The following is a 12,886-nucleotide window of genomic DNA, read 5'->3' as shown; positions in this document are numbered from 1 at the left end:
GCTGCAGCATGAACTGCAGCTCCTGTGGAAAGGCTATGGCCCATCGTTTGCAAAAAATGGGTTCATGTTACTACTACGTAAAAATACTGCAAATGTTGGCAGAAATGAGGCTCTCCAAAGAGAGGCAAAGGGTAACAGGAGAGAAATCCTGCTCACAGAGCAGCACACAGCAAGGTCAGCTAGTCCTTGAACAGAAAATCAAATGTACAAGACAAATGTAAATCACAGAGACAACACTTAACTCTCAAGATTCTAAGATTTTTTTTCCATTTTGTATTTATGTAGTTCTGTTTTCCTTATGTTACCTTTTTCGATGATATTAAGTAGCCACTGGCCACTTTTTTGTGCTTCTTATTTCACACTGCACACACGCAGAAGGGTTTCTTCAGAGACAAAGATGATGGGAATGTTAGAAAAGAGAGCTTCTTAAGTGAAATTATTTAGCTCTCCAGACAGGCAATTTAGCAATACCCTAATAAATAAAAAATTAATGTATAGGAAAATGCTGATAAATCTCCCTGCCTTTAAGGTAAAAATGATTAAAACTATAATAGAAAGACCCGAGGTTATCAAAAGGGATATCAAGTTCAGCAATATAACATTAACGATTTCATAACCCTGGATTCAGTTTTCAGTCACCAGCTATTTAGGTTTAATTCACCTAATATTTCAGTTAACTAGCATATTTAGCATTTAACTTAACAAATTAGGTAACAAAAATGGGGGTGCAGTAAGGAAACAGCAAGAAAAAGATTCTGGGTGGCAGTCATGGTTTCCTCAACATAAGGACTCTTGATTATGAATCAGGTTTTACAGAAAACAAGTCAAAACCAAGATCTGTGTTTGGAGCAGCTTTGATACTGAAGATAAATTATTTTTAGGGCACCTTCAATCTATTTTAATCCATTACCTAAAACCATGGTGTGGTGATTTGAAATACTCCCCTTTCAGTAAAAAACAAAAGATAAAGAAGGCACATCTGAGAACCCACCGTGTGCCAGGAACCCTGCTAGGCCCTTCTCTATGCATTTTCATTATTCCTCACAATTCCTCATGAAGTAGGAATCACTGCCTCATTTGTAGTTGTGGAAATATTAAGAGGAAAGGATAACTTTCCCAAGGTCACCAATTATTGAGAGAGAGTTAAATTCAAATCTGATTCGAAAGTCTTAAGGTTACTGTCTCAATATACTCAAGTGTAATTAATAAGAACTGTTTAAAAAATTTTAATGATTATATCAATCTGCTATCTCTCTCCCATTATAAACCAAATATACTTAATGTCTTCAACAGTTAAGCTCACAGTACTTGTTTTTTAATCGGTTAAAATTATATTAACTCATGATGAAGCAGCAATCAATTAAAAAAACAGACAAACAAAAAACCCCAAGATCTCTCTAATCTTGACCCACACGGTTGACTTTTGAACCCAAGGGTGGAAACTGATTCCCAGTTCATCTTCTTAGTACTGGTCAATCCCTGCAACTGTTGAGAGCTTTCAGAATCCCAGGACCACTGTTCAAGAGAAGAGCTCCTCTGAGGTTTATGTTACCCACAAGTTTAATGCTAGTAAAGCAATAATTTAAAAAAGATGACAGGCCCAGTGCTACACCCAGAATTTAGCAGCTATCACTGGAAAACACTGTCTAACTTGATCCCAACCCATGCATACTGGTCGGTTTAGTCATCTTCTTAAAAAATGACATCAGGTTAGCATTTGTTTGCTCTATTCCCTTCCATGTGGTTTTCTACAAGCTCACCGGGATGCTCTTTTTGCTACTTCAACTTGTCCATGCTGATGTCCTGAGTTAATCAATCAAACACTAATCTAGGTGTTACCGGGAAGGTATTTTATAGATATGATTAACGACCATAATCAGTTGACTTTAAGTAAAGGAGATTATCCTAGATAATCTGGGTAGGTCTGAGCCTTCCAGCAGAGCTGAGGCTCCCGGGAATAAGAAGAAATTCCACCAGTGGACAGTAGCCTGCCCTTCCTGACGGCCTGCCCTACTGGTTTCAGATGTACGCTGCCACACCCACAATCACATAAGCCAAATCCTTGCAATAAATCTCTTAGTATGTATCTCCTGCTGGTTCTGCCTCTCTGGTTAAACCTTGACAGGTACATTTACAAACCATCAATATGTCACAAACATAAAACACCTAGAAGTAACTTTAGTAAGAAATATACAGTTCCTATACAACTCAGAGATACAGTCCCAAATAAATTTAGAGATTTACACATAGTCCTAGTCAAACACGGCTGAATTTTGTTCAGATCATGACAAAAGAATCTTAAAGTTTCTCTGGAAGAATTTTTTAAAAAAGAGAGTGAGAACAATTTGGAAAATTAACAATTGCTAACATTTACTGAGTGCTTACTCTGTGCTGGACTCTTCACCTAAGCTACACAAAAACCACCTAGGAAACAGAGAAGACAACGGTCACGTAAGTCAAGGAAAGATCAAGTTGGGAAGGGAGGCTAGGACCTGACTTATCTTGTAAATGATGTCTTCCAGTCTGAATGCACCGCAGACACTAGGATTTCTTAGATGCTTCCCTTTTTCCTTCCTCATGTTCCTTCATGGCTGCAACGTCTAGAATTTTATTTATGAGAGCCTGGGTGCACTTCTGCACTGTTTTGCTTCTGGAATCCCAATCTCTGGGTATCACACCCTATTCTCTAATTCCTCACAAATGCTGTTGGGTAAAGGGAGGTAGTGGCGGCGAAAAAAAAAAGATAAGGACCAAGAGGTCAGGAAGAAAACAGAGGCGCCAGTACTTGCTAAGTCTCGTTCAAAGTATTACCATCTATTATTAAAGTGGACACAGACAGCAGTTCAGTATACAAATATGTGGATGAAACTGTCTTCTCTTTATCTGGAGTAAATTAAGCAATTTGCATACCTTTTAATAACAAGCCTACCTGGTAATTTAAAGATACAAAGTAAAAATAGAAAATGAAAGCAGCACTCTCTGGAGGAAGAACACTGTGACTGAAGTTTTTAATAAACCAGAGAAAGCCAAGTCCCTTCCACCATCCTAAAGCCACACAAGAACACTGGGCAGAACTGTAAAACAGATAGCTAGTGGGAAGCTGCTGTATAGCAAAAGGAGATCAACTTGATGATGGGAGATGCCTTAGAGAGCCAGGACAGGGAACAGGAGAGGGAGTTGCAGGAGGGAGGGGATATGGGGATATATGTATAAATACAGCTGATTCACTTTGGTGTACCTCAAAAACTGGTACAAGAGTGTAAAGCAAATATATTCCAATAAAGAGCTTTAAAAAAAAAAAAAAAACACTGGGCAGGACAGCAGCACAATAACATTCAGATTTGACCTTCCACACTCAGCTCTATGCAAACGTTGACTTGCAACTCAAGTGAGCGATTCTTGAGTGGTGGTGTGCTCCTGTGAGAGAATGTGAAAACTGATGTGGTGTATGCAATTTTCTCGAGATCAAAATGGGTGTATCTTTTCTTTTCCAAACAGGGAAAAAAAAATGTAGCTTTATTCAATGGATATATATTTAATATTAAAGACTGTTGATTTCATCCTTCTATATATGTGAATGGCACTCTGTAACAGCTAAGAATATTAGGATACAGCTCTTGCTCAGAGAAGTTAAAAAATGATGCAATGTCCCATCAGTAATAAAAAAAAAAAAAGGTATAAATTTTCTGGTCATAACGTAATATAGATTAGATACTAATTATGAGGTAATCTAATCAACAATTAGAAATGCACTCAATATAGTATATTTTGAAAATTTGTGTCAACTATCTCTAAAATACATTTCTTTTACATTAACCAGAACGTGGTGTAATTGCATCCTTATCTGGGTGCCAGTATATCCCTGATAGAGGTTTTGGGTCTGGGAATTTTCAGCATAGTAAATAGTGCAGCTGAAAAGCTTTAAGGCTTGATGATGGTGCTGGTATGATACAAATGTTGGAAGAAAACAACATTTAAAATGAGCCATGTCCAGAATTTGTAACTGGCTGGTCCCATGCTTACTGTCTTGATACATATAGCTTCAGGAAGCAAAATCTGGCTGATAGTGTACATGCGTTCAGTACTGAGGAGCTGTCTTGTTATCACCTTTTAATCTGATAACTTGTCACTGGTATCCTATCTCTTTCCCGTGACAGTGTGCACCATTACATCTAGACAGTCATAATGCTCTACAGACCAAAGGGCCAGTTTCTTCTGAACACTCTTCATCTGCAATACAGTCAGCATACTTGCACACTCATAAGCATCCAATGGTTAGCCTCAATCTACAGAGAAAATGCTAACACCACACAGAGCTCCATTCAATTTTTTTTTCATTTTAAGGAATAATATCGAAAGAAAACAATCTTATAAGCTGAGATGACGTGGCTAAATGGAAGAGGTTTCTTGGGAAATCAATTAGAAGACCAACATAATTGCTTTTTAATGGAACTTCCCGGAATAATCATCCGTGTTTGAAAGACGGCTTACCAGTGATGCCGTTGGGTTCCTGCTGGAGGTCACAGTACCAGAGTTGGTTTACGGGATCACATCCCTCCCTTATCGACAACAAGACGTAGCGACCATCATCAGATAACTATGAAGGGACAAAAACAACACAGGGGGCTAAATTAGAATAGATTTTTTTGTGAGAACACTGCGAAATATTAGGTAAAAAATAAAGATTCACCGCAAATGTAGTATCTTTACCCCAAAGTTATGATTGGATAAGAAAGGTATCAGACAAAAAGGTGAATATCAATTTTAACTTATTTCACTGTTAATCATAGTTTAACAAAACATAGTGAAAGATTTACGTTGAAAATATCCATATAAAACTGAATTTCATGATTCAATGTGATTTTTATTTAAAATCTATTCTTTATAGTCAATAAACCTGTAATAATTTCATATGGTGACAGATGGTTACTGGACTTATCAGGGTGATCGTTTATAACATATTTGATTGTTGGATCGCTAGCTTGTACACCTGAAACTAACATAATATTCTATGTCAATTACACTTAAATTTTTAAAAGCTTAAAAAAAGTCTATTCTTTAACTGAAAAATACATTCAATCTGTCATTTTGAATATTAAAACCCCTGAATTTGAAATTTTATCACACGTGGCACATTTTAAAAGCTGTTCTAAATGAGTAAGAATTAGCAAAATGGGCGTGGATGCACAAAAATTCATTTGTGGTTCATACTGGTCACGTTAGCAAGTTTCCACTGAACAAGTGAACAACTTTTTATGCGTATCTTTAGTCCCCTATATAACACAAGGCAGCAGAGGTAAAAGACCTGTGCTTCAGTGGATTTCTTCTAAAATATTAAACAGGAGACTCTTGGGTACCAAAAAGAACCTTGATATAAAACTAATGCAACAAGTAATATATTATGCTTTTGAGTTGTCAAATTTGATGTAAGTAGTATCAGACTATATATATCCTTCTGCATTCAATATAATTTAAAAAATTAATCCATGTAGATATATGTATATTTGCTTCAGTTGTTTTAACTGCTGTACAATATTCCAATCTAGGAATATGTCACAACTAGTTGACTTCCTACCACATAATTATTTAGATTATCTCCATTTTCTTCCTTTGTGGTATTTGTCCTTATTACAAGCGACACTCTAAAGAATTCCTTTATTTGTGGCCTCATAATACATGTTTCCTGGGATACGTAACTACAAGTAAAACTGCTCAGTGGTACGATATGCACATACTCAACTTTACTAGATGTTGCCAAATTATTTTCCTAAGTAATTGTACTGACTTATACACACATATGTCAGCTGTCCTGTTTTCAACATCCTACCCTGAAGGTGAATTTTATGTCATCTTGTCTAGGCCATAGGACCTATATATTTGGTCAAACATTATTCTACATGTTTTTGTGAAGGTGTTTTTTGGGATGAGGTTAACATTTAAACTGGTGGACTTTGAGCAAAGCTGATACGCTCCATAACGTGGGTAAGTCACAACCAATCAATTGAAGCCTTAACAGAAAAAGACTGACCTCCCCAGCCAGAAGGAATTCTGCCAGCAGACGGCCCTTGGACTCAAACTGAAACTCTTCCCTGGGTTTCCTGCCTGCCAGCCTACCCTGTAGATTTTGAAAGTGTCAAGCCTCCACAATCACGTTAGCCAATTCCTTAAAATGAATTTCTCTCTATATATATTATATATACATATACCTCACGGGTTCTGTTTCTCTGGAGAACCCTGACGAAATGCACTTACCAACAACTGCTATTCTTTAATTTATTCATTCAATAAATATTTGCTAAAGCAGCTGTTATGTGCAAGACATTTTCCTACGTGCTAAAGATAAATCAGTGAATAAATCAAGGGGGGAAAATTACACCCTAGTGGAGAAGACATGCACATAAATATGGAGTAATGTAGTCTATTATAAAATGGTAAATGGGGACTTCCCTGGTGGTGCAGTGGTTAAGAATCCACCTGCCAATGCAGGGGACACGGGTTCGAGCCCTGGTCTGGGAAGATCCCATGTGCCGCAGAGCAACTAAGCCTGTGCACCACAACTATTAAGCCCACCTGCCTAGAGCCCATGCTCCACAACAAGAGCCTGTGCTCCACAACAAGAGAAGCCACCGCAATGAGAAGCCCGCTCGCAGCAACAAAGAGCAGCCCCCGCTTGCCTTGCCGCAACTAGAGAAAGCCCATGTGCAGCAGTAAAGACCCAGTGCAGCCAAAATAAATAAATAAATAAATTAAAAAAATAAACAAAATAAAATAAAATGGTAAATGCCATACAGAACATGAACAGGTCTGGGTAAGGGAGGCAGTCGAGGTAGGCTTCATAAGGTGTCTTTCCACTGTCTTCTGACTTGCATTGTTTCAGATGAGAAGTCACTCATGTTTTTAACTGCCTCATTCATGTTTTTAACTATGTACAATAATGTGTTTTCTTATCTGGCTGCTTTTAAAATTATCTTATTATACCTGGTTTTCCGTGAGTTGATTATAAAGGACTTTGCTGTAGTAGCCTCTTTCAGATTTGTTAAGCTTCTTGAATCTGTAGGTTTGTCATAACATTTTTAGCCGTTTTTATCTCATATAATTTTTGTGTCCCCTCACCAACCCCACCCTAGGACTACAAATACATAATGTTAAATCACTTAGTATTGTTCTACAGTTCAATGAGACTGTGTTCATTTTTTTTCAAGTTTTTTCCCCCCGTGGCTTCATTTCAACGTGTCTTCAAATTCACATTATTTTCTTTCATAGTATCTAAAGTGCTATTAAACCCATGCAGAGAATTTTTCGATTCAGATAGTTTATTTTTCACCTTTAGAAGAATAGTTGGTTATTTGTATGTTTTCTATTTCCTTGTTCATTTACATTAACATTTCCTAAAATCCTTTTAAAGTTATTTTTATAATCGCTTTCAAAAAGTCTATGTCTGCTAATTCTACTACCTGTAATTTCTAGATCCACTGTTGTTTTTCTTTTAATTTTTATTGGCGTATAATTGCTTTACAATCTAGATCTGTTTTATTGACTAGTTTTTCTCATGGTTATAAATCACATTTTCCTGCTACTTCACACACTGAGTAATTTCTTTTATTGGATATTGAACACTTTTAATGCTATCTGGATTTTTTTTGGGGGGGGGTCTTTCTCTAAAAAGAAGGTTTTAAACTGAGGCAGTTAATGTGGTGGATCAACTTGATCCAGGTTATTTTCACACTTTGCTGGGGAAGGTCTACAGCCCTACTGCAAAGGCATAGACGGCCTTTCTGGGGTCTCTGCTGAATACCCTGGGTGTTCACAAGGCCTTTCTACTTTAACGGTTAGAATGTGAAAGTCTCCAAGACTTGTTAAAACGTCTGGTAGTTGTCAGCTTACACGTCCCTGGTGGTTGTTCTCAGCTGGAATCCTGGAGCCTCACCCTACGCATGCACCACTTAACAGTCAGCCGAAGATGCAGGGGGACACCAAGGAGATTTCCAGCACTGTTAGTGGCTGGTTCCCCTTCTCTGGGCACTGTGCCTGCAAATTCCAGTGGCTTCAGTCTTCCTGAATTCCACTCTTTGGATCCTTAGTGCAGTGAGACTGCAATATTCTGGGGGCACCTCCTTCTTGTGCCAGAGTTCAGACATCTCTCTCATGATCAGTCATCTGATACCTGCAGACCAATATCTGCAAGCAGATGCTCTGCCTACTGTGGATGGTTTTCTGGCTGCTCACGGCAGGAGGGTTAGTCCAATACCAGTTATACGTCATGGCCAGAAGCCGAAACTTGTCATTATGCTTTATTTTTTTAGCTTATTTTTAATTCTTTATTGGATAACTACATTTTTAGGGTATATTATTGTGTAAATTTAAATACATAGATGTAAAAATTAAGAATGTAATATAGGACTAATTAAAAAGATAATATTTATGATCAATAAAAAACATAACAATGAAATAGTTTCTTTTGTCTTATTACATAGTAGGATATTTTAGGGTTTTACTTACTAGCAGCATCAAGTTTTTAGACTTGGAGGAATTAGATTCCAGTTTTCCAAAAATGTCCATCCACTTTCTATCAGCAGGTTTGTTTTGGTAAACCAGCTGTCTGTCAATCAGGTTCTCTGCATGTACAAATTCACCCCAGTGGCTACGTGTGTATGCAATGTCCAGCGTTTCTCAGCACTTGGCAGCACATTGGATGTTAAATATCTCTTTCTCAGAAAAAATTATTTTAAAGCACAGAAGTAATCTGTACTTGTGAAACAGAAGTGGGATTCCAGGTAAGTACAGTTTTATAAAAGATTCTAGAAAAGTCCTGCTTAATTTGGCTGTCCTGTCTTGGTGACATTTTTTCTGAGTGCTGAAGGAATCTCCTTTCCAAAAAATGAATCATATTTTGCTGTATGAGTTTTGGTTACAAGCTATACGACACCGAATGACTCAGGTGCACTCTCTTCATCTCTTTCCAGGCTCCTTATAATCTCTTCAAAGACTGCCAAACGGTTTTGGAGAAACTGCATATACATTTATGATTTCCATGAATCCTTTTCTACATTCTCATCCTCAATGTATTTCCAAGTTACCTGTCATTATGTTTTAAGTGGGTTTCTTAAAAATGAACATCTGACTTGACAGAGTTTAAAAATTCCCACTAAGAATCTGTATTTTTGTCTTTATTGTTACTGCTTCCACAACTTAATTTTGAACATTCTAGTCACCTTGCTTTTCTCTTCTCCTTTCCTCTTCATACTGTATTAATATAAATTTCTTAACAACCTTTTTCCCTTCGTTGACTGCTTTAGGAGTTAAATACTCTATTTCCAGTCTTTTATACACTTTCCTTAAGCTTTTCATATACATAGCTAATAAACCAGTGTCTAGAAATTTAGCTCTACCTTATTTTTAAGCCATCCTATATTAAGAATATCATTAGCAACCTCACAATGATAACTTTATTAAATGTAATAGAAAGCCTCATTAACAATACTTCATACTTTTGTTCTCTTGTCCTTTAAATACAGAATCTTTACAGCTTAGTGCTTAGAGTCATGCAACATCAATCACAAATGATGGCTAATTCAGTTGCAGTGATTCAGCCAATGGAATGATAGAGCAGTAAAACTTACTGCAAGAACCACATCAAACCTTTGCTGACAGCTGTCTCAAGCACATCTAACGAGTTTTCCTCAGTACTTCTGGCTGCACTAAATGGTTGCAGCAGCTTATACTTAATCCAAGGCAGCAAATCCCAAAGGAACTGCTGTTGGGGATGCCAATTAAGTCAGTCTTTTTCTCTATAACCCTTCTCATCACAACCCAGAGATATTCTACAGCCACTAAACAAATCTGCTAAACTGGAAACCACCCTGAATTTTCAAATGCTCAAGGTCTCATTCAGAAATCATGTATACGTCATTGTTGCCCGAAAATATACAGATTAGAAATATACCTTCTTCCACTAAAATTTAACCAGTAACAATGCACGTTCAACAATGGCCTCATGCTCAGACTATTTCAAGACAATTTAAAAAGAGAATTTTGGAAATTACTGGGAGGGGAACACAAAAATATTGTTGATAAGGAGGACACAGAAGAAACTGACCTTCCTGAAATCCAGATAAAAGGAAAACAGAAAAGCACAAGAGCCAAGGGAGGCCTTCATGAACAGTATAAATTCCAGTTATAAAACATTGTTTTTCTTTAAATAACTACATTAGCTAAGAAAAACCATGTTCTCCGGATGCAATTAATCTGATTCAAAAGCACTAATTTTTTGCAACAGGGTTGCAAATGCTAGTCCGACCAATTACAAAATATGTAATTCTTAAGTCACAGCTTCCTTTTACTTTATGTATAATTATTTTAAACAAATTTTTCTTAAGTCAAAATGACTATTTCACAATAAACACCTTTTATGTAAATAAATATTAATTAACAAAAAATTCTAAGAACTACTGTAAATAAAATATTTATTTGCTGATATTAAGTCCATTGATTGCATTCCAAAACAATACCAACAGGATGAAAGCTAAAACTCTTTACCATTTTAATTTCTGACAATTTTTCTAAAAAGTATTTCCCTTTAGATGCAAGTTATTTTGACAATCTCGTGTGCAGTCATTCGCTGAATTACATTGAGAGTACTGATTAAATATCTTTAGAAAATGTTAATTAAGGAAGGCAGTAATAGCATCTGTACTGATAAAAGTATTTGGAAAAAAAATTCAAATGTATAAAGAATGTGGTATTCTATAGATAGACTACAAAACATTCAGAAATCTGCTGGTACTTAGCTATTTGTTATCCATGACCAGATGACCTTGATAGGTAAAAGCCAAAGCCAAAAGCTACCCTTCAAGGTCGGAGATAAAACTGTCACCAAAGGTGGCTCATTTTAACAGGAGAATCTGTGGCCAGCCAGCTTTCCATCTCCTTTACCAAAGACATAATTTAACATGGGCCACCAAACACAGCTATCTACTATTTGGGGAAGTCAGAGCAGAGGCTGTTTACCAACAGTTACTGAGAGTCTGCTGCGTCTAAACCAGGTTCTGGAACACAGATCAACAAGGACAGGGCATTCAAGACCTCATTCTTAGGTGGGAGAGTTACACACACACGCACTTGCACACAGATAAAGTTATATTGTAAACATTAATAGTGAGAAATATAAAGCATCGATGAAAGTGCCAGAGAGGAGCATCTAACAGGGTGGGGAGCTGGGAGGAAGAGTGAGATCTGAGAAGGCTCTTGAGAAGGAATGGCCCTGGTTTTTAAAAGGGAAGTAGAATTCCTCTAAAAGTGATTGCTTTTTTCCATTCTTACAGCTGCTATGCTGGCATAGGTATCTGGTTCAGAGGGCTATGCTTAACACACACTTGAGCTACACACATACTCATTCTCAAGTGTACATCTCACCGACAGACAGAAGCATGAATAGTGGATGCTGTGCTCTGCTGAAGCGCTCATTCCCCCAGCTGCTGGGAGCTGGGAAGAGGCAGCTCTCAGCTGAGCACCTCGGGGCCTTGTCCTCCTGCTGAAGAGAGCCACCCCTCCCAAGGTCACACATTGTTTTGGGTTCATCCCACATGCAATGACTGATTAATGCATAAAGGTATGAAGGCCCAGGCCCTCACTCCTAGTTAGGAAAATGCTGAAGGGCTAACCCAGCTCAAGAGCTCCCTGTAGGACTGGCTGAGGCCCTTGTCATGACTTCATTCAACGTCTCCCCTTTCTGCTTTCACTCCCCAGCACAGGCGAAGGTTTTGAAAGCACCCCCACTGAACTTCTGGAGGCTGCCCTCCAGGGAACCTGACCTGTGACAGCACGCAAGGCTTCATCTCACTGGGTTCCTCATCTTGGAATATGTTACGCTAACCGAAGGAAACCTATTCAAGTGGTGGCTTCTAGTTTTGAAGAGGAGCACCCAGTAACTGCTGCCATGTGCATTTACAGGTATCAAAAGGTAGGGCATAGGTATGGGATTATCAGACTTTATTCTTTCATCAAAGAAGCCACATGGATTCACTGAGATATTTTACCTGTGTGTATTGCGGTACTAAGCCGCATTGAGAATAATATTTACCAGGGAAACCTCTGACAGACATCATGCAAACTATTCAACAGCGTATGTATTTTAAAGAACTTTATTCTGTTAGATTCACATGTGCTGCTCCAACACTCACGTGACTCAGCGCATTCAGGAATTTAATCCCTACAAACCCAGGAGCCACCAAACATGACATTTAGAGATTAAGCAGCAACCAGAGCAAACCTCTGGGGAATCTAGTCCCAAATAGTATGTTTTTATGAAATGTCTTCAGTTAATGCCTCATGTAGGTGGTAGGTGTGACCATGACCCACTCAGACCAGAGTCTGGGTCCAGCTGCACCATGTTCACTAGAGGCCATTGCTCTACCGTCGGCTCATTTGAGGCTTTTTAAAAAAATATGAATCGACAGAATTAAGTGTGAAATAGAACTCATATGCAGATAATAGTTTCTCTAGAGAATGGGATTTCTGTATGTTATTTTAAACAATAAACTTATTACTACTTGCATAAAAATTTTAAGTATATGAATCTGGCTATTTCTAGTCTCAATGCTATAAAGTAAAAACAGCTGGGTTTTCCAGATGACCTGAATAAGCAAGCTTTTCTTCGTGCATCTCATATTAAGAGAAAATTAGCAGATCACTTATTAATGTTTTAATAACTCTCAACCATTTAACTATCTACCAAGTTGTCTTTCAAAACATCGGGACACATAGCTAATACTTATATATACATAGGACATGTGGACTTTCATCAAACTTAGCCTTTTCAAAGAAAAGCTCATAAGCTATTTTATGCTAGTTTCTAGACGCCATAGTTACATGGTCTTGTATTAATGAC

The 12,886-nt window shown here is 37.6% G+C and overlaps 1 protein-coding gene across 1 annotated transcript in view; it reads right to left on the bottom strand.

Moving 5' to 3' along the window:
* PREP (prolyl endopeptidase) overlaps positions 1-12,886 on the bottom strand; it is a 123,961-nt gene that overhangs the window by 71,127 nt on the left and 39,948 nt on the right. Inside the window, exon 7 of the mRNA XM_057738542.1 lies at positions 4,492-4,597. Coding sequence (XP_057594525.1) covers positions 4,492-4,597 — 106 coding nt within the window. The remainder of the gene's footprint in view (positions 1-4,491; positions 4,598-12,886) is intronic.

The sequence above is a fragment of the Hippopotamus amphibius genome, chromosome 6 (genome assembly GCF_030028045.1).
Source record: "Hippopotamus amphibius kiboko isolate mHipAmp2 chromosome 6, mHipAmp2.hap2, whole genome shotgun sequence".
NCBI classification, from domain to species: domain Eukaryota; kingdom Metazoa; phylum Chordata; class Mammalia; order Artiodactyla; family Hippopotamidae; genus Hippopotamus; species Hippopotamus amphibius.
Note: the sequence above shows the minus strand (reverse complement) of the source record. Positions and strands in the feature narration are given on the sequence as shown.